The sequence below is a fragment of the Physella acuta genome, unplaced genomic scaffold, assembly GCF_028476545.2.
Source record: "Physella acuta isolate Inbredline_101_S28 unplaced genomic scaffold, ASM2847654v3 ptg000284l, whole genome shotgun sequence".
NCBI classification, from domain to species: domain Eukaryota; kingdom Metazoa; phylum Mollusca; class Gastropoda; family Physidae; genus Physella; species Physella acuta.
Genome location: NW_026731803.1, coordinates 1,064,415 through 1,086,643, shown reverse-complemented (window position 1 = coordinate 1,086,643; position 22,229 = coordinate 1,064,415). Strand labels below are relative to the sequence as shown.

Sequence of the window (22,229 nt, the reverse complement as noted above, 5' to 3'; positions counted from 1 at the left end):
AACATCTACAGACTGAAGAAAGTAAACAATTTAGGGCTAGTTTTAATCTTTTTCATAGAAAAGCATTTTTACATTGAGTGTGCTATATTAATTTTATACAATTTGATTTAAAGTTATTCAAAGATCCAAATAGTGGATCCCAAACTATCCCTACGTGGACCTGACTAGTGGATCCCAAATTATCCCTACGTGGCCCTGACCTTAGTGGATCCCAAACTATCCCAATGAGGCACTATAGCCTTAGAGTAGCCTACCTTAGGGGTTCAAAAGGAGGCATAAAACTACTTTTACATTTTGTTCCACATCCTTTGTGTCATGATAGCAGTAAAGAAAAAACATTAGAGCTCTTCTCTCTACACAAGCAGCTTCTATATCTATTTAGTTTTAGCTCATAGCTTCTACAACCTACAGGTTGAGAACCTCTGTTCTAGATGAAAAATCTAATACATTTAACATCTACCGGGATTCATCAATCAATTTTTGTTTCAATTTAGAAAACTGCCCAGGCTATTTACAAAATAAAATAAAAAAGATAAAATATTTTAACTCTCAACTTAGCATAGTTTCATTCTTTCAGCTCACTTGCAAGGCTTAAAATCTCTCAATAATAGTAGAACAGCCTGGACAGAGGTCTAAACAAAAGCACAATAAAATAAAATCTTTTGTTCCACAAATCATTTTCAACATGAAACAACAAAGTCTCAGTGTGAAGAACAAGGTTAGTATTTACCAGGGTTTTAGGCGTACATTTATTTACAGTTTCAGTTTGACATACACAAAAAGTTGGGGTAGAATCAATCACCCCAACTTGATTTGAGGACATTTCTTTCGATTCATGTGTGCATCTTCAGAAAAATTATTTAATTAATTAATTTAATAATTAACAAATATCACAATTGCAGTAATTTGTCATTCATTAATACATACTAATAAATAATTTTAGCAGTATAAAAATCGTGATTGCAGGAAAAAAATATTTTTAAAGTGCAGACATTTCTGAACATTCATGATATAAATATCATACTTAAAATTGAGATTAATTAATTACTATAATAATGATATCTGTTGAATCCAACACAACGATAAACAGGCCAGAATGAGGGAGGTAACCGGCATTGTGTGAGAGTAGCCTGCCCTGTCGCTATTGCCAACCGTTCTCTTCTGTTCAGGGTCCGGATTGCCTGGCTCTTCCACTTCTTCAGCTAAAAAATGAAAAAAACAGGGCTTTTTTTTTTTTAAACGCTTAAAAATTATTTTATTAAAAATAAGACTAACAGTCCCACTCCAGTTAAGGTTTGACTGGCTCAAAGAGCGTGCTACGATCACGTTTTTGTTAGTTATTTAGTTGAAGTAGTCCTACTCAGACTCAGAATCTTACGGGGTTCTTGTGGATTAAGATTGTAGAGAATAAAAAGTAAGTCAAATTAGTTTTTTTTTCGTCGTTAACATTTATATTCTACAATTAAACCACAGTCAGACAGGATCGTGAGACGCTAATGGACAGGATTTGGGAACTAAATCTTTAGCAAGCCTGAACATTGGAAGTGGGACGGCTTTTTGGTTTGTATGTGTTTTTGTCGATACCTTAGTCTACTTTTATTTACATATTTAAGTAAAAAAAATGTATGGTATATTAAAATAATATAGGCATATAGTAAATATAGCTACACCTTAGATCGTCACAGAAAGATATTTAAATAACTTTTTTTTCTCAAATATTTTGCGTTACAAAATTATTGTAACTTTTAGCCATCCAATAACATGAGGTGAAAAAAAAATCTGGCAAACTCCTGTTTGCAAAAAAGAAGATATCGATACGAAATAAAGACTGTTATCTTTCTAAATTCCCTTAGATGACTGTAGCCTTGCCAATGGCGTTTTTACATCGATAACCTTTTTTAGCAGTAGACAAATTATAACTCAATACCAGCTCTGATATTTGACAAAGCATTGCAAGGCCACCTCCCCCCACCCCTCGCCCAACCCCACGGGCAATTACAAACCCGTATCTTTGATCTCCGCCTCAGACAATATGACAATCGAAAATAATTGCAGCTTTTATCTTCTTCTCCGGGTCTTGTTGTTTTAAGTATAGAGCTCGCAAGGAAGGGGTTGGATATATTAGACTACGCGACATTTGAACATACAGAAATATATGTGTTAGGATTATGAATTCTTATGCTGTTTAAATTCGTGAAAATTAGTTTAAAATATAAGACTTCTTGCTACGTATTAAAAAAAGCCAAAAAAAAAAAAAAAGAAATTAAATGCCATTCTTTATATTAAACCCAATAAGTTAATTCAAAATACGAGATCTGAGCACATAGGTAAGGAGAAGGTTCAACAAAAAAACAGACGCAGATGCCTACCTTTGAACTGGTAATGGGCGAGGAATCCTGTTGAATCGTATATTTCGTTGGACTTGAAAATGACCCTAAAAAATGGACCATCTGACCAGATTTCTCTAGTATCACCAGAGTTGGTGCCACAGAAACGGGTCATTTTTCGGTCTTCTGACTCGGCAAAATTGGAGAAAGACACGTAGTCACTTTCTGTGCTTTCTTCACATCTGTGGAAAAAAACACTTAATGTGTAAATCTGCTACAAGTAGATATCCGTGTCATGTTGTGTTTGTGTGTGTTGACCTGTGTATATTGTTTTATAGTTTGAAACTACTATATCGGCAAGTTCAACCGTATTAGGTCTACCTTATGTTCGCTTGTGAGTGAATGGGTGCAATTTAACAACTTTTTAAAATTGGAGGTAAAGTTAGGGCCTGACTCAAGTAATGTTTTTATACGAACAGTCCCAGCAATTTTCCCGCTGTTTTATATTTATTTTATTACAATTAGGCCTTTTTTATCAATCTAACGTTATGCTAAAGTTATTTACTGAGTTTTTTTTTTTACATTGTCAACATTGTCCACAAAACGTAGCCCTTGAATCTGTAATGACCTTATAGTACTATTTTGGAAAACGCGCTGTTACGAGATATATAGCTTGGCAATGCTAATTCCTATAACGAGTTTCTTTACGGCATAGAATCTGGTCGCAGACAAACAAGCGCTCCCCACTAAATGACTTGAAATCTTCTTGAAGCCCAGATGTTTATAGCCTATTAAATAGTAAACAGTTTTTCTATTGTGTGTGTAGATCAAAGTAAAGCGGGATGTTGAAAGCCACACTCCATTGTGTTTGAAGAAAGTTGTTTTTTGATCTACAATAAAATACTCAACATAATGTCAGAACTATGAGAATGATACATTTCTTTTTTAAATTGTTGGGTATTCCCATTTCATTTACTTTAATAATTAAGTTACACTTTTAAAAAAAGTGCTTATGAAACAAAATTGAATATTGACTAGTGACATTAGTAATTTTTATTTGTCGTTCGGTTGGTGCATGTTTCTTTTATTATTATACTTATTTATACACGAACAGTTTCAATTTAGTTAAATTAAATTAAAAATCCATTCTATTTTCCACTTGAATTTTCTTCATCGATGAATTGTTCACATCAATACGTATAAATTTCATGAAGATTTTCGTTTCCATCCAATGATCAAATACCCGTGCATGAGCATTAATGTTGTGTACTCACCTAGGGGTCATCCCGTCCACGTCGAACTCCACGAAGACGATGTGCACTCTCTCGTTTCCTCTGCCGTAGAAGAGGTAGTGGCACTCAGTGTTCCGGGGGTAGAGGCCGTTATAGTTGGGTGACATGATCTCCCCGCTCTGCTTGACTGAACTTTGGTAGTTGAAGGAGCAGGCTGAAAGCGAGAAGGTCATTGGTATTGGTAATTGAATGGACAGGCTAGTCTGATGATGTTTGTATGGGTAGTTGATGGAGTAAGCTGGAAGAGAGAAGATAATATGTATTGGTAATTGAATGTGCAGGCTAGTATGAGGACATTTGTATTGGTAGTTGAAGGAGCAGGCTGAAAGCGAGAAGGTCGTATGTTTTGGTAATTGAATGTGCAGGCTAGTATGAGGATTTTTGTATTGGTAGTTGATGAAGTAAGCTGGAAAAGCACTACCGAATAACACACAATCTAGGGGAGATCCCTGCTTTTGAAAAAGGGTTTGCTCGTTTTTCCTTGTGATATAATTGGGTTAGGTATTACATGTTCTATTTTGCCAAAACTATGCTGTATGTTAAACTAAAATAGCCAACAACAGGTAAGACAAAAAGATATACAAATCGCAGTTGCTACAAAGCACAATTTACCATGGAATATTTTATCACAGACGTATCTCATTGTATAAATTATCAAGGAACAAATAATCACAGATCAACGTAAAAGAATTAACACAGCGCATTAAGTTATAGATATTGAAGTTTCATCATGGAGTTGTCCAACAGCTCATGACCCCGACATTAACATAAAAGGTTATTCACCAAGTGCCTTACACCGTCATGGGGATAAATCTGGAACTCCCAGAGGCAGCCTGACACCAGGCGTAACGAATAATTTCTGGAAGGTTCTGTTCATACCAGTACAACAAAGGCTATTTCACATCAAGATGTACAACACCTCTGTATACATCATAGCGTTAGACTAGACCGATTGGGTGACCTCCCCTCTCTTTTCACTGAATCATCGTGGCTTCTGTCGTCATTGTACGATACGATGAGAAACCAACTGAATGCAGACCAGGATGTGGTTATAGAAAAGGTTCAACGGACTCGCTAATGAGTCGGTTAGTTGGGGTAATTATTTCTCAAACTCAGAGGGTCTGAGAGAAACGGAAGCGGTTTTGGTGAGTGAGGCGACACACGACACGCACACCGGGGACGATACAGGGACCGTGGTTAGACGACAAGTCTCACATCGGGTTCACCACGCACGTCTTTGGTTACCTCGACAACGATTGTATATATATATATATATATATATATATATATATATATATATATATATATATATATATATATATATATATATATATATATATATATATACACGTGTGTGTGATTATAGATATATTGGTCACACATAATTGAACTGTATTCTACCAACGGCACTGGGATAAGCTGTATCCCTTAGAGCGTGCTCATACATCGGTATCGTTGCTAAAAATCAATACTTGTAATGGCACCATCTTATTATTATTTTTTTCCTGTTTTTTTTAGTTATACCCCCCCCCCCCCCCCTGCTTCCATAGATTTATAATTGTACTTACTCCCCCTATTATCCTGCTGTCCCTCTAGTATGCCAAAATCTGTAGAAAAAATAGTGGTTACAAAATTTTATAAAGTTTAAAAATTAGTTTTAAATTGATGTGAGCGTACGCTAAAATTCATTATCTACATTGATCTATACTACAATAACATATATGAATTACTAAATTACATGTATTATAAACATCATATTAATATCCCTAAATTCCTATAAATATAACCTCAGTCCTACCCCTCGAACCTTAGTTCTAATTCTAATTCTAATAACTTGTTACTAGCCCTAAAACCCCAACAATAACCCTAAAATCCCAGTCGTAATTGTCAAGCCCAAATCTTAAATCTCAAAACATAACTCTTATAACTTGTCATAGACCCTAAAGCTTTCTGTCCTTCAAGCCTGAACCCTAACCCTCTTAGGCCTAACCTTGACAACATGTCCCTAGCTCTAAAATATCAGTTCTAGGCCTCACACTTCAGCCCTAACCCTAACAACTCGCCCCCCCCCCCCCCACCTTCCACCTTCAGCCTTAACCCTACAACCCCCTCCCCCACCCTCACAGGTAAGACGTACTGCTGACGAAGCTGTACTGTGCCAGAAACACAGTGACAGTCTTCTCCGAGCTGGTGCTCTAACCCTACCAACTCGCCCCCCCCCCCACCCTCAGCCCCCACCCATCCCCACCCCACAGGTAAGACGTACTGCTGACGAAGCTGTACTGTGCCAGAAACACAGTGACAGTCTTCTCCGAGCTGGTGCTCTAACCCTACCAACTCGCCCCCCACCCTCAGCCCCCCTCCCCCCCCCCACCCCCACAGGTAAGACGTACTGCTGACGAAGCTGTACTGTGCCAGAAACACAGTGACAGTCTTCTGCGAGCTGGTGCTCTAACCCTACCAACTCGCCCCCCTCAGCCCTACCCCCCCCCCCCCCCACAGGTAAGACGTACTGCTGACGAAGCTGTACTGTGCCAGAAAGCCAGTGACAGTCTTCTCTGAGCTGGTACTTCTGAACTCCACGATCATGCTGTGTTGGCTGGACATCAACATGGGCGGCAACTTGCGGCCACACCAGGTGTTGAGTTTCTCCTTCTGACCGTTGATCATCACGTACACGGTCACGGCGTCGTCAGAGGTCGTACACCTGTGGGCGACACAATGTCAAGTTTTTAACATTCTATATGGGCAACAAAATGTCAAGTTTTTAACATTCTATGTGGGCAACACAATGTCAAGTTTTTAAAATTCTATGTGGGCAACACAATGTCAAGTTTTAAAATTTCTATGTGGGCAACACAATGTTTTTAACATTCTATATTGTCAAACAGGATATCAAGTTTTAAACCTCTAATCTCGGCAAACACGGCGTAAAATTTTAAAACAATTTGAGGTAGAATATTAAAATACAGGGTTACACTGTAACATAATTTCTAGTTAATCAGATAAAGCACATTTTACGACATGGTCTAGATTAGACAGATATAATATTTGATATGGTATTTTCTCATTTTTTTTCACGAAATTAATAAAAAATAAACCGGGAGTGATCTCCCCTAAACTTTCTCGAATATTCTTATATAAAATAACAGGGGATGGGAACTCGGGCTATAGACATGATGTTTAATCCATTTTAAATACTTAAAGTTTTAAAAATAGAATAAAATCTCGTAGACAAATTAATTGCACACCAAGTGAACGCCAAATAAAAAAGCGCATAATAGTGCGCAATATTATTAGTACTTTTAAAATTTACATTAGTTTTTTGAGAAATCGGAAGTAGCGTAAAGTACTACTTCCAGTCAACGGAAATTACTCAAAATTTAATAGAAGGTAGAGAATTAGATATTTTACTTACATGTGAAATTTCATTTATCTATCTGAAATAGTACTCAAGTTATAGGCTTTTGAAAAATTCAAAGTAGGAAAAGTACCACTTCCGGTTATCGGAAATCGCTCAAAAGTTGATACGGATCTACGATTTTGATAAAATACTTATATATGAAATTTCATCCACCTAGCTGTAACGGTACTCAAGTTATCGTGTTTACACACGGACAGACACACAGACACACACACACACACAGACATACGGACAAGATTGCAAAATTATGTTTTTCCGTATCAGTGAAGTGTAAAACGTCGAGATTTGTAAAAATCTCGATTTTTTTTTGCACGATTACAATACTTTCTCTATACTTCGTATATACGAGAAAGTAATAATGCTTTGGTATAACGCGATCAGTAAGATAACAATGCAGATATGTTACATGAAACGATGTTGATATATATATATATATATATATATATATATATATATATATATATATATATATATATATATATATATATATATGGGTGTGTCTGTCTGTGTTTGTGTTTGTGTGTGCGTGTATTAAAAAAACGTTTTGGTTTATTTCAAACAAAATGTGTCCAGATTCTAGAAACTCCGACTGCAAGTCATTAGCGATCATTTTTCTCCTCCAGCGTGTATTGAAGTGGGAGCCCAGGTACCAGAGAGCAATGTTACTGTGATAAATCGCTCTGGGACAGTCAGACAGACGGGGCACCGGTAAGCTTGCAGAGACTGGAAGTTATAAATAGACTCCATTTAATGGTGTTGCCGTATTTGGCGACGGTGCATCACTTGCAATAGTGTCTAGAGCTTTTAGAAAACTCGTCGACGTTAGCTGAGTTTTCAAAACAACAGCCTGGTGACGGCAGCGCTCTAAAGCATAGTGACGTCAGCGCCATAGTGACGTCAGCGCCCTACAGCCTAGTGACGTCAGTGCCCTACAGCCTAGTGACGTTAGCGTTCGTGCAGCGCCTAAGGGTTATTATGCTACTATAATGAATGAAGTGCAGGAGAAACAAAGGTAAACAAGAACAGTTTACATTCTATTTGAATGTTGTTAACGTTTACACATTTTGATAGTAAAAGTTTGCATTCTATTTGAATTTTGTAAACGCTTACACATTTTGATCGGAACATTTGAATTTTGTAAACGCTTACACATTTTGATCGGAACATTTGAATTTTGTAAACGCTTACACATTTTGATAGGAACATTTGCATTTTGTAAACGCTTACACATTTTGATCGTAACATTTTAAAGTCGAACAGAACCCGCCAATCGTTTGGAATCTTTGGCCAGTCTAGGTCGAAAGTTGTACTCTGGGCAGGGGCGGGCGATCAAGTCATTGAACTATTGAACACGTCATTATCATTGACACTCGGGCGTCAAACTTGACTCAGGGGCGTCAGAGTACCAGGTCTAGGGTCTCTTAATGGCTTGTCTAAATGCAGAGTGGTGTGGGGTGTTGGGGTATAGGGTGGGGGAGGTGGGGGATGTAGGTGATGGGTGTGGGGTGGGTGTGAACATGGTGGGGCTGGTGGGTGAGGTAGAGAGTATGATTAAAATAGGAGGGGTATTTAATTAAAGGGAGAGGGGGAAGAGGATAATAGCAATTGGAAATATGTTGAGCCAGTGATTAGTCTAGAAGAAGAAAAGATCTGCAGGAAGGAGTGGACTATGATTGAACTCACTTACAGAAAAATAATTACACACATTAGAAATTATTGCGTTTTTCATGATCGACAAATGTAAATCGCATGACCAAACATGTTTTCCTAGCATGTAACAAGGAATACAGGCCATTTAGCGAACCAACCCTAGCATTGCGTTGGATGAAGTGATTTAAATAATATAATCTGACTCAAAGCTAGTGCAGGTCTAAGTCACTTGAAACTAGGGATCGACCTGACTGTCTTGAGTTATGCTTACACTTGTGGTTTGATGCTTGTAGTGATGTCTTGTCTTCTCTTGTGTAGTGATGTTTTGGGAAGATGTTTTATCTCTTAACATAAACTAACACTCCCCCCCCCCCCCACCACCTGCTGGCAGGTTTTGTTTAAACCATTTAAGACTACTCTCTTGGGTAAAATGACGAATGCAGTTTTAATTAGCAGGATGACATGTACCTAGAAGTAATTCTGATTTCAAATCAATAACTATTACATAGATATGATTCACACGATGACTCACATCAAAGCTGTTTATACGGGCATGTAAAATAGAAACAGCGAAGCATCAGTTTATTTTTGAACGTGAGGCGTGATGTTTCTAGGGCGAGCTCATCAATTTGTAAACATCAGACTCTTAAAACATGGGCTATAATTTGAGAAGAATTAACATGCAATAAGGTGTAATGACGTCAGTAAACACCAGCCAATCATTTTACGCGTCTCATGCCGGCGAGAGCGGAGACGATTTTTACGACTGCAATTACAGGAAGTGATGGGGAGGGGGAGGGTAGATCGTGATATGGCGGCGCTGTTGTTTACTGCTGTAAAAATAGATTTGCCTCCTGTATGACGTCACGCGATGAGAGCTCAAGTGAAACAAAGTTAAGCCAGGAGTAAAAAGACCCGCCTTTAAAACAAGATAATAGCTCGGCTCAAATAGAGCATGGCGAACTTGGTCCAACAGACAAACAGGACGTCGGTCTCTCTAACTAGATCTAAAATCTATAAATATCATGATTTTTTATTGGTTTTGTTGGTCCGTCTATTCCTGACTCAATATAATTAAACTATTAATGTAGTTCAAATAATTACAATGGTACTATTAAATTAAGTGCACTCAAATGTGATGTAATGAGAGTTTATTTAATTTATTTCATGTATTTTAATTTCCACGAAATTCTTACTTTGGTCACTACCTAGAAAACGTAAATATTTTTTTTATGCCAGAAGTTCGATAGGCTTTTTGGCTACATGTATCCTTACATGTATATATATATATATATATATATATATATATATATATATATATATATATATATATATATATATATATATATATATATATATACATATATATATACGTATATATATATGTATATATATATATATATATATGTATATATATATATATGTATATATATATGTATATATATATATATATATATATGTAACGAGACTATTTGCCTGTAGTGCCAAATGTTAACGAGTCTAACCACTCATTCTACACAACATCGACCACAGTATAGATACTCGAAGATGCAGGTTCACTATTGATCCTTTTATTACATGAATCAAAGAAATGCTTCACAATAATATAATGAATCAAAAGGAATGCTTCACAATAATAGTTTGAATCAACTGACCCCCAACAGTCCTCACTAGTCTTCACATTACTGAATACACATGTCTATCGTCCTGATTAACACAATACGGCTAACCCGTTCAATAACCAACTTGATACTGCCTCACTGACTGACTGATCGAGAGAGAGAGAGAGAGAGCGAGCCATCTCAGCCGTCGCCTTCCTATATATCCCCTTCGTATTCGTAATCGTATTCGGTTCTATCATAGTCATGTTCAATCCGAATATCTCGCCTTCCGATTACTACGCAGTTGTCTCATCAGTCCGATTAATATAACATCTGCACTGTTACGTCAGCCAAGTCGTGTCAAAGTTGACAGCGCTTGTCGTATCCTTCCAAACTACGCCGTGGCTTTATGATCGTTATCAGTTGGCTTATCAGTCCAACACCTGCACTATTGCGTTCTTAACAATAGTGACTAGTAACTAGGCCCACCCTAGTTACATCCACCGCCGCCTTTTTTTGTGTGTTTTCAACCACAAACAACGCTTGGTAGGTGCACTTCTTAAATGTCAATCGCACCATCGTAAAAAACATTTATTGTTCCATTCACTGTCAATGTCGTCACATTCGTAAAAGATTGACAGTTATCCCTATTTCACATATCAAATGTGTCTACATCATATTCCTCAGACACAAGGCAGTTCTAGAATTCACATCCACCTTTTTTCGTTTGGTGCCTTCACCAGTTCACTTTTATGACTTTTTGAACAGTCTGTTCTCATACCAGCGCGACCATGAAAGAATTGATGGTTGCTGACGAAAAATTTCGTATTCTTTCTGTTTCTCAAACTTCTCCGCCGACCACTTATCTGATGGTCTACTGTCTCTCTGCTTCTGGGAGGAACGGGATCCTCTTCGTTGCCGTTATCCTCCACTTGTGTATTGCTGTTGTTCTGTTGATGGTGACATGGTTCCGGGATGGGTATGTGAATTTCCGTTATAGTTTCCGGTTCCCTAATTGTCTTGGGTTTCCTTGTGTGTAACTGCTCTTTTTGACTATGACAATATTTCTTTAATTGAGCAATATTCGCCCACCGATCCGGTTTGGTGTGATTGATGGGTCTTATCTTAAAGGGGCCACCTGCTACTTTAGGCATCTCCACGACTTGCCATATCTCCTGTCCCCAGAGGTCGTGGATTTTGTTTCTGCCTAACGGGTGGCTACGCAGTAATACCCTGTCGTTCAGTTTGAGTGGCGGGTCCTTTGTCTGTACCGGCGGTTCCCTTCGCCGTGCTTCATGTTCTAGTCTTTCCTGTACTACCCTGTACATTTCTCTAATTCGTCTCATATGTTCATTCACATATTCTAGTGCGGTGTATGAGCCAGTCATACTTTCCTTTTTCCCTAGGAACAAGTCAAGAGGGAGTCGAGCCTCCCGTCCGAACAGTAACATGTGTGGCGAAAAGCCGGTTGTGGCATGGGGGGTGCAGTTGTATAGATATACCAACTCTGGGAGAAAATCAGGCCAACGTGTTTTCTGTTCAGGTTCTAGAGTACGCAGCAAATCATGCATGCTGCGGTTGAACCGCTCGCACTGTCCGTTTCCTTTCGGATTAAATGTGGTTGTTCTAGATTTGTTGATCCCGTAGTGGCTGCACAGTTGGTTAATTACTTCTGACTCAAAGGCCCTTCCTTGGTCAGAGTGTAATTGTCTTGGTATGCCATATTTGATGAATCAATGTTCTATTAAGACCTTTGCCACTGTTTTGGCCGTCTGATCTCGTGTGGGCACCGCAACAGTCCATTTGGTGAATACATCAGTCATTACCAACACATGTTCCGTCCCATCCGATGATTGCTCCAACGACGTAAAGTCCATAGCCACAATCTCTAGTGGTTTTGTCGCCAGTAAGTGTCCTGATGGCTGTCTCATTTTAACAACTGGCATTTTCGCATGCTGACACCTCACACAAGCCTCACAATGGCGTTTGACCTCCATCTCCATATTGGGCCAGTAACACCTCCGTCGTAATATTTTGTGCGTCCTGTCCTGACCCTGGTGTCCTGCCCTGTCATGTGCCAACCTTAGCACTTCTTCTCGTAACTGTCCAGGCACCACCACCTGGTGTATTGTCCCATCTATTTGGTCATGAATTCTCCGCATGAGAACACCATCCTTTATACTGAGACGGTCCCACTGACTCAGTAGTTTCTTTGTTTCCCGACCAAACTGTTCTCTTTCCCTTCTTCTTGGGAATTTTTGTTCCTGGACGTGTTTCAACAGCGGCTGTAAGCCACTATCCGTTCTCTGGGCATCTCTTATCTCTTTGTGATTAAGGCAATTAAAATCACTAATGTCCATATGTCCGGGCTCTGTGGATATGTGCTCCACCCCGGTCTGCCCGTTTTGCATCGCTTGCACCCCGTGAGGGATATCTGTTGACGCTCTGACCTCACATATTCCTGTCAGCGTTTCTTCCTCATCGCCCGGTCTCTCGTAAGGATTCCTTGATAAAGCGTCCGCATTGCCATTGGACCGCCCCGGGCGATATTTTATCTCCAGGTCAAAGAGTGCCAATTCTGCTGCCCATCGCTGTTCGATGGATCCCAACTTTGCTGTCTTTAGGTGACTGAGGGGGTTATTGTCAGTGTATACCACACATTTAGCACCTAATAGATAGTCCCTGAATTTTTCAGTCACAGCCCATTTTAATGTCAAAAGTTCTAGTTTCATGGCGCTGTAATTTGTCATGTTCTTCTCTGATTCCTTCAGAGCTCGACTGGCATACGCAATAACCCTGAAACCTTGCTCTTGTTGTTGTGATAGCACAGCTCCCAGACCTTTAGAGCTGGCGTCAATTTCTAGCCGAAATGGTTTGTCAAAGTCCGCGTATCCTAATATCGGCGTCTCTGTCAAAGCCTTTTTCAATAGCTTAAACGAGTTCAGGCATTCCTCAGTCCATAATTCACCTATCAGTTGTGTTTTGCCTTTCTTTTTCTCCTTACTGTGTTTCTTTGTCATTTTGTTTCTTAAGTCATGCAATGGTGCGGCAATTTTTGCAAAACCAGGTACAAATTTTCTATTTTCTTCTTCAGATAACAGACACTCTAAAGATGAACATTTCTCCTGTGCTTTTAATTTGCATGAACTTTCCCTATCCAGTTTCATGGTTAACCTTGAGATCTCATTATTAAGTCTACCAATTTCTTCCTTATCATCATTTTTCTTAGCCAACAAATTGTTCACTTGAAACTTTTCAACATTCAAGTTCATTTCACAGTTCATTTTTTCAATATCTGATAATTTCTCTTCGAGTCTTGTTTGAGACTCTTTCATTGTTTGTCCCATTTTGTTTCTTGAGCCATAACCTCGCCGCTCTGTAGCCTTGACCTGCCTTACAGAGGGCGATCGTTTCACCGGACAGTACCGTGCCATATGTCCGGGTTGTGAGCAGGACAAGCGAATTGGTCGACCGTCAGCCGTCCACCGGAGCGATGGACCGGCAGGTCGCGGCTGTCCAACCTGTCTCTGTTTTGTCCCGTTTTTGCCCTGATTCTCAGCTGTTGACCTGCTTTCTAACCTCTCCAATCGTTGGTCAACCTTATCCAGGTGGGCCAACAGTTGAGCCATCATGGTTTCCATCGTGCCGGTCCCTGTGGGTGGGGATTGTTTCTGTTCCGGCACAGAGACTTTGTCTACCGAACAGTTCGATTGGTCCTCATCCTCGGACCTGCGGATCGCTGAGTTTCTGACCTGAAGGAAGGTCAACTGTGGGTCTTTGTAGACCTCTTCTTTCAAATATCTTCTTGACATAGGGGTCGCCAGCCCCTCGATGAAATGGTCCCTCAGCAGGCGTGCATCCATGTCGGGTATTTTGCCCTTTACCGAATCAAAGGCCCTGTTCATTCGGTGTGAATACTCCATCACACTCTCCGCCATTCTCTGCTTTATACCTACAAACACCGATAGCAGTTGCGATCCCGACCGTCTCTCCCCAAAGGTCTCCATAATTAGATCCAGCACCTTATCTGGATCTGATTGGATGGTTTTATCGTGGCATTTGACCTCTGCCCTAACCGTCTCTCCTATACTGCCCATCAGCAGTCTTAATCTTTCCTCTGGTGACATGTATCTCGAGGCCCAGGCAGCCCTGACCTCTTCACTGAACCTGTTGGTTAAGGTTGGATCACCGTCCCCGTAAAATTTGTTGATGTGGGACTCACTGGGCAGGACCACAATATGGATCGGCTTTTTGTCCAAATTTTGTCCTGGTCCATCTGGAGGCAAAGGGTCATCTTCACCGTTGCCTATCTCTGGGTTATCTTTATCTGACTCAGATTGTTGGGCCAGCAGGAGTTTCTGTCCCTTTCCGATATCTAAAATACCACTCCCGCGTCTGCCACTCACACCAAGGAAAAATGTTGCAGCTATGCAGCAGATAGTGTTGCCCAAAAGGGAGATCATGACACATTTCCAGTGTCCAAGAGTTACATCCCTATCTTGGTTGCCATCTTTGCCCAGTATTTGTCCAACAACCCAGTTGGAGATACCAATGACAATTATCTGGATGCTGGTGGTCAGCCCCATAGCTGTCCCCAGGGTGGCTGGTGCTACAACTAGGGGTATACTGAGCCACATGCTTGCAGCAGCAAAAGAGCATGTGACACCAAGCCAGAATGATAATGAAAGGTGTCTCATCTCTGTTCTTTTCAATTTCCTTGATTCTGATTTCAGTCTTCCCTTTTATTTATTTCCTTCAAATAAAAAAAGACCTTTCTTACCGTGTGTGTATGAAAAATTTTCCTCGTTCCTCAATTTTCACTGTTCCTGAATGTCCGAATTCACACACACACGAGACACAGTTATGAACTAGGTTGACTATGGGTGCCTAAAGCGGCAAGTCTCGTTGAATTCATCCTGTCCGCAGCGCCAAATGTAACGAGACTATTTGCCTGTAGTGCCAAATGTTAACGAGTCTAACCACTCATTCTACACAACATCGACCACAGTATAGATACTCGAAGATGCAGGTTCACTATTGATCCTTTTATTACATGAATCAAAGAAATGCTTCACAATAATATAATGAATCAAAAGGAATGCTTCACAATAATAGTTTGAATCAACTGACCCCCAACAGTCCTCACTAGTCTTCACATTACTGAATACACATGTCTATCGTCCTGATTAACACAATACGGCTAACCCGTTCAATAACCAACTTGATACTGCCTCACTGACTGACTGATCGAGAGAGAGAGAGAGAGAGCGAGCCATCTCAGCCGTCGCCTTCCTATATATCCCCTTCGTATTCGTAATCGTATTCGGTTCTATCATAGTCATGTTCAATCCGAATATCTCGCCTTCCGATTACTACGCAGTTGTCTCATCAGTCCGATTAATATAACATCTGCACTGTTACGTCAGCCAAGTCGTGTCAAAGTTGACAGCGCTTGTCGTATCCTTCCAAACTACGCCGTGGCTTTATGATCGTTATCAGTTGGCTTATCAGTCCAACACCTGCACTATTGCGTTCTTAACAATAGTGACTAGTAACTAGGCCCACCCTAGTTACATATATATATATATATATATATATATATATATATATATATATATATATATATATAAAATTTTAATACATTAAATATTGGATTGTATGTTACAAAATACCTTTGGTCATTATGGTTATCCGACTTTATGCCTTTTTTTCTACAAAACACTATACCAACACATAACAAAATAAAGGCCTATATTATAGATTTTCTTAAAGGTAATTTGAAACATTTATTCCACGAGTTGTTGTTTAATAAACTTGTAAATTTATTTCCCCCGGGTATAAGTCTCGAGTTCGAATCCGGGTTCAAGTTGTAGACCGTCCCTGAGTCCACCCAACTCTGATGGGTACATAACTCAAGTTAGGGAAAGTAAAGGCGGCTGGGCATGGTGCTGACCACACTATCTCTTCATATGCCAAGGTCACAGAAACAAGTGAACTCTACTTCACTTACCCCATAGACCGTTAGGTTTGAAAGGGAACTTTTGTAATGAGTGTAAACATAGCTGACCATATGGTGGACAGACACGGGTCTACAACCTGGCTGTGATTTAAGAGACTATTCGTCCAACCCGGAAACTGTTAAACTTTTAGGACATCCCATCCTTCTAACTGCGTCCGTATTTGTGTAAAGTAAAATTACAGATTCCTCTTTGGACCTAGCGATTCATTGGGCAGATATAGTAGAGTTCATATAGTTTTCGACCTCGGCATAAGAAGGAATGGTGTGCTCATTACTATTAACGTAAGTCACCCATCAGAGTTGGGTGGACTCAGACGCCCTACAGTCAAATTTGTAACTTGCCTTATACTCCCACTTGATCTTAGACTGTTACAAAGACATCTCACCATCACCACGAGTCCAATAAGAAGCAAAGCCTAGACTTGCTTAGATCAATCGTATTCATTAATTAAGTCACATTTTATAAATGTACATAGTTTTAAACTAAGCTTGGGAACGGTACTTCACATTTTATGGTAGGGAAGGAGTAAAAGTTTGCGACATCCAATTTTTGATGTTTGTAGAGGGGGGGGGGAAGAGTGATCAATACTTTTTATAACGACGTGTAAATTTCGGCTATATTTGGACGTGACGTCATCTACACAAGTCCCCTTACAAGTAGCCAATGTCCCACAATAGGAACGTTTGAGAAGTGCACAGAAGGCAAGAAAACAAAGATGGTGCAAAACCTACACAGAAGGCAAGAAAACAAAGATGGTGCAAAACGTTTGAGGAGTACACAGAAGGCAAGAAAACAAAGATGGTGCAAAACCTACACAGAAGGCAAGAAAACAAAGATGGTGCAAAACCTACACAGAAGGCAAGAAAACAAAGATGGTGCAAAACCTACACAGAAGGCAAGAAAACAAAGATGGTGCAAAACCTACACAGAAGGCAAGAAAACAAAGATGGTGCAAAACGTTTGAGGAGTACACAGAAGGCAAGAAAACAAAGATGGTGCAAAACCTACACAGAAGGCAAGAAAACAAAGATGGTGCAAAACCTACACAGAAGGCAAGAAAACAAAGATGGTGCAAAAGGTTTGAGGAGTGCACAGAAGGCAAGAAAACAAAGATGGTGCAAAACGTTTGAGGAGTGCACAGAAGGCAAGAAAACAAAGATGGTGCAAAACCTACACAGAAGGAAAGAAAACAAAGATGGTGCAAAACCTACACAGAAGGAAAGAAAACAAAGATGGTGCAAAACCTACACAGAAGGCAAGAAAACAAAGATGGTGCAAAACCTACACAGAAGGCAAGAAAACAAAGATGGTGCAAAACCTACACAGAAGGCAAGAAAACAAAGATGGTGCAAAACCTACACAGAAGGCAAGAAAACAAAGATGGTGCAAAACCTACACAGAAGGCAAGAAAACAAAGATGGTGCAAAACCTACACAGAAGGCAAGAAAACAAAGATGGTGCAAAACGTTTGACGAGTACACAGAAGGCAAGAAAACAAAGATGGTGCAAAACGTTTGACGAGTACACAGAAGGCAAGAAAACAAAGATGGTGCAAAACGTTTGACGAGTACACAGAAGGCAAGAAAACAAAGATGGTGCAAAACCTACACAGAAGGCAAGAAAACAAAGATGGTGCAAAACCTACACAGAAGGCAAGAAAACAAAGATGGTGCAAAACGTTTGAGGAGTACACAGAAGGAAAGAAAACAAAGATGGTGTAAAACTGTGCGCACAATTCTGTTGTTGTTAACATATAAGCGGCTGTACTTTTCAAAATGATCTCCTCACAGAAAGGCACGGTATTTAGTGCCAGACGGCTGTAATGGTACTTAGTTGCAGACGGCTCCAGTAGGGGCAGATGGCTAGGGCTGATAGTGGCGCCTAACGTGTGGTCGTCGGGACAGATTTTGTTACGTTGGCTGCGTGACTTGACTTTTGATTGTGGGGAGGACAAATAGAGGGGGTTTTACAGTAGAGATCGGGGTATAGGAGGACAAAATAGGGAGTTTTACAGTAGAGATGGGGAGATAGGAGGACAAACATAGGGGGTTTTACAGTTAAGATGGGGGGGGGGAAATAGGAAGACAAATATAAGGGGTTTTACAGTGGAGATGGGGGGATAGGAGGACATTGTGAATGTTAAGAAGAGAAGCGGAAATACAGGCCATATATATATATATATATATATATATATATATATATATATATATATATATATATATATATATATATATATATATGCACGATGTTTGTATACAAGTGCATGTTGCTCAAAGTGGATCATGTTAGGCCGTGTGAGAAAAATTGCCTCCATTATTTCTAGTTTTGGATTCCCACAAATGTAATTTATTTTGAATGCGATCGTTTTTGCAGCGTCCATGTAAGAAACATGCAATCCCAGATCCCGACAAGCATGTGGCTTTAATGCTTGTTTCCTTTAGGATTACAGGTTGACGGCTTGATCTGTTTAGATGGAACACAAATTGATTCGGGTAAAAAAAATATTAGATCATTTCCTCGAAGCAATCTTGACGGTTATTTACATTACTGGAAAAATCCTGGCAAGTCAAGTTTGTGGATTTGCGAACATGACGGGCTGGGGTTGAAGGGTGGGGGTGGGATTTGTCTGTATGAAGCATCCACATTTTTTTCTCTCATGCATCCACATTTTCATTGATGTATCTTTGGTTTTTTTTTGTTTTACATTGATTTACACCGCTGTAAAAATGATGTGTGTGTTTCAGGGTTTTCGGCGTGTTTCCACAGAAATATTCCCATAAATGTACGGCTTTGAGGCATCCTGACAAGAAAATCTGAACTTTGGCAAACTTTGGAGCTGGTTTTGTCAACGTTGTGATACATAAGCTAGGTCTTAGATGCTTTGACCACATGTGCTTTGACCATAGGGGGTTTGAGCATAGGGGTTTTGACCACAAGGGAGCTTTGACCATAGGGGGTTTGTCCACATTTTTTGGGAAATAGAGTAAAGTGCTACATTCAGTCACGGTAAATCACTTAGAGATAAACAAGTAGATAAGATCTGATACCTAAGTATAAAATCTCGTCCACCTACTTAAAATGGTACTCAAATTAACAATACTCAGGTAATTGTGTTCACACGGAAATGGAGTAAAGAGCCATTTCCAGTTATCAAAAATCGTTTACACGTTGAGAGAAACCTATGTATCCTATGCTATATTTATATTTGAAATTTCGTCCACCTAAACCTAAACGATACACTAGTTATTGGCTTTTGAGAAACCGAAAGAAGATTAAGTACTAGACTCTATTTATGATTTTCGGAAATCGTTCAGCAGTAGAGAGAAATCTGCAAATTTTACATGAAGCTTATGTATGAAACTTTGTCAGCTGTCTGAAACGATACTCAAGTTATCATGTTTACGTACACACAGACAGACAGACATAGAACATTGCAAAACTAAGTTTTTCCAACGAAGGAAGGTATGAAAACATGATAGTAATAAGGCCGACAAGCAAAAGTCTAATTATAGAGTTGTTTAACTTGAATGTGTGCAAATAAGAGAATTATCTTCGACCTAAAATATTACGGTCCATCCAAACGAGGCTAGACGCAAGAAAGCTTAGAAAGCTATAAATGTAGTAGCTCTTTGAAAAATATGTAGAGTAATTTCCAGACTAATACATATTCTTTTGTTATTTAATAATGCAAATATTACTGGTTTAATTGAGAGAGGGTTTATAAATTTAGTTTTGGATAGTTTAAAGAATAAACCTACTTAAAAAAAGAGATGCTTATTTAACATTTAAGACCCGATACTAGAGTGATTATGTAAAACAAATAAAATAAAGCTTTGTTTTAAATTTAGGATTATTTTTTGCATATCATTAGAAATAAACATATATAATATATATATATATATATATATATATATATATATATATATATATATATATATATATATATATATATATATATATATATAGATCTATATATATATATATATATATATATATATATATATATATATATATATATATCTGTAAATATACAAATAATTATAAAATTCTGCGTCAATCTTGACCTTCCTTTCCAGACAAAAATATCTACAACTACAGATGCAACATGTCTACAGTTTTCTTCAAGTATAAGTAAACTATGCTAATAAATTTAAATTGCGCTTTATGTTTGATTCAATATAGTTTCCAGACGTGCACAGCGTTCAAGCCACGACGTCGTTTCGTAGTGCAGAATCTTAAAAACTGTAATTAGAACTAATTATTTGAATTTGTATGGCAGAGCGAATATTGAATTCTTAATACTCTGTAATAAACAGCATCAAATACATTCTATTTTGGGATGTTGAAGTGGTCGTAAAAATTGGATTAGCATTTTCAGACAGACGGCAGGATGTCCTAGCAAAAAGATTTGAAACACGACATTGTAGGCGTGTAACATTAGGTAGAAACACGACATTGTAGGCGTGAAACATTAGGTAGAAACACGACATTGTAGGCGTGAAACATTAGGTAGAAACACGACATTGTAGACGTGGAACATGGGGTAGAAACACGACATTGTAGGCGTGGAACCTTTGGTAGAAACACGACATTGTAGGCGTGGAACATGATGTATAACACGACATTGTAGGCGTCGAACATGATGTATAACGCGACATTGTAAGCGTGGAATATGGGGTAGAAACAGCGGATGAAAAACAAAATAATCCAATGAACAGTGATTTCAACATTCGCCTAGTTTGTTCAATATGTGATCTTTAAAATCTGGGATGTTAACTTAAAGACGGGCTGAAATTATTTTTAAAAAAATTTAAGATGCAGTTCGATGTTTTCAGTGTCTCAACGTTTTAACGTCCACGTCTCGCACACTCATCAAATTGTACCTAAAAATATCGACCATCAAGCTAAATGTAATAAACGATAAACAAGTAAAACTCTAAAAGTTACCTCTAAAACTGACCAAGTATTATTCAAAGAGTGACCACCAAGTTATTTTCTAAATTTGTATTTCTCTAAAAACCAACCATCATGTTATGCTTTAACTGTCCATCACGTAGTATTCTAAATTGATAACCAAGTTATATTCTAAACTGAACATCACGTTCTACTCTGAAATCGACCATCACATTCAACTCAAAAACTGACTCCGATGAATCAATACTCACTCTACCACTGACAATAAACAAATACTCACTCTACCACTGACAATAAACAAATACTCCCTCTACCACTGACAATAAACAAATACTCACTCTACCACTGACAATAAACAAATACTCTACCACTGACAATAAACAAATACTCACTCTACCATTGACAATAAACAAATACTCACTCTACCACTGACAATAAATAAATACTAACTGTACCAATAACAATAAACAAATACTCACTCTACCACTGACGACAAACAAATACTCTACCACTGACAATAAACAAATACTCTACCACTGACAATAAACAAATACTCTACCACTGACAATAAACAAATACTCACTCTACCACTGACAATAAATAAATACTAACTGTACCACTAACAATAAACACATACACTACCACTGACAATAAACAAATACTCACTCTACCACTGTGGTGGGATCACCCCGAGGGTACTGTAGATCCATGTGCAGGAATTTGAGCTGGATCCGTTCCCTGCCACTTCCGGTGAAGTTGTACTCACACCGGATGTCCTTGCTGTAGGGCTCGGGGTAGTTGGGACTGGAGATGGTGCCGGACTTGTTGTTACGGCTCTCGTGGTTCTCATTGCATGGTGGATCTGTGGAGGTCAAAAGTTCAAGGTCAAGACAAACGGTCAAGGTCACAGCACACGTTCATGGTCACAATACACATTCAAGGTCGCGACAAACCTTCAAGGGCTCTAGGGTCAAAATTGGTTTACTTACATCAATCTTTCA

The 22,229-nt window shown here is 38.9% G+C and overlaps 1 protein-coding gene across 1 annotated transcript in view; it reads right to left on the bottom strand.

The window, feature by feature from the left end:
* The window catches only part of LOC131939607 (suppressor of lurcher protein 1), a 156,743-nt gene continuing 134,514 nt past the window's right edge, over window positions 1-22,229 (bottom strand). The window contains exons 10-15 of the mRNA XM_059298014.1: window positions 21,895-22,090; window positions 6,133-6,326; window positions 5,188-5,226; window positions 3,602-3,773; window positions 2,370-2,569; window positions 1-1,202 (exon numbers count right to left, since the gene is read on the bottom strand). Coding sequence (XP_059153997.1) covers window positions 1,048-1,202; window positions 2,370-2,569; window positions 3,602-3,773; window positions 5,188-5,226; window positions 6,133-6,326; window positions 21,895-22,090 — 956 coding nt within the window. The 3' untranslated portion in view covers window positions 1-1,047. The remainder of the gene's footprint in view (window positions 1,203-2,369; window positions 2,570-3,601; window positions 3,774-5,187; window positions 5,227-6,132; window positions 6,327-21,894; window positions 22,091-22,229) is intronic.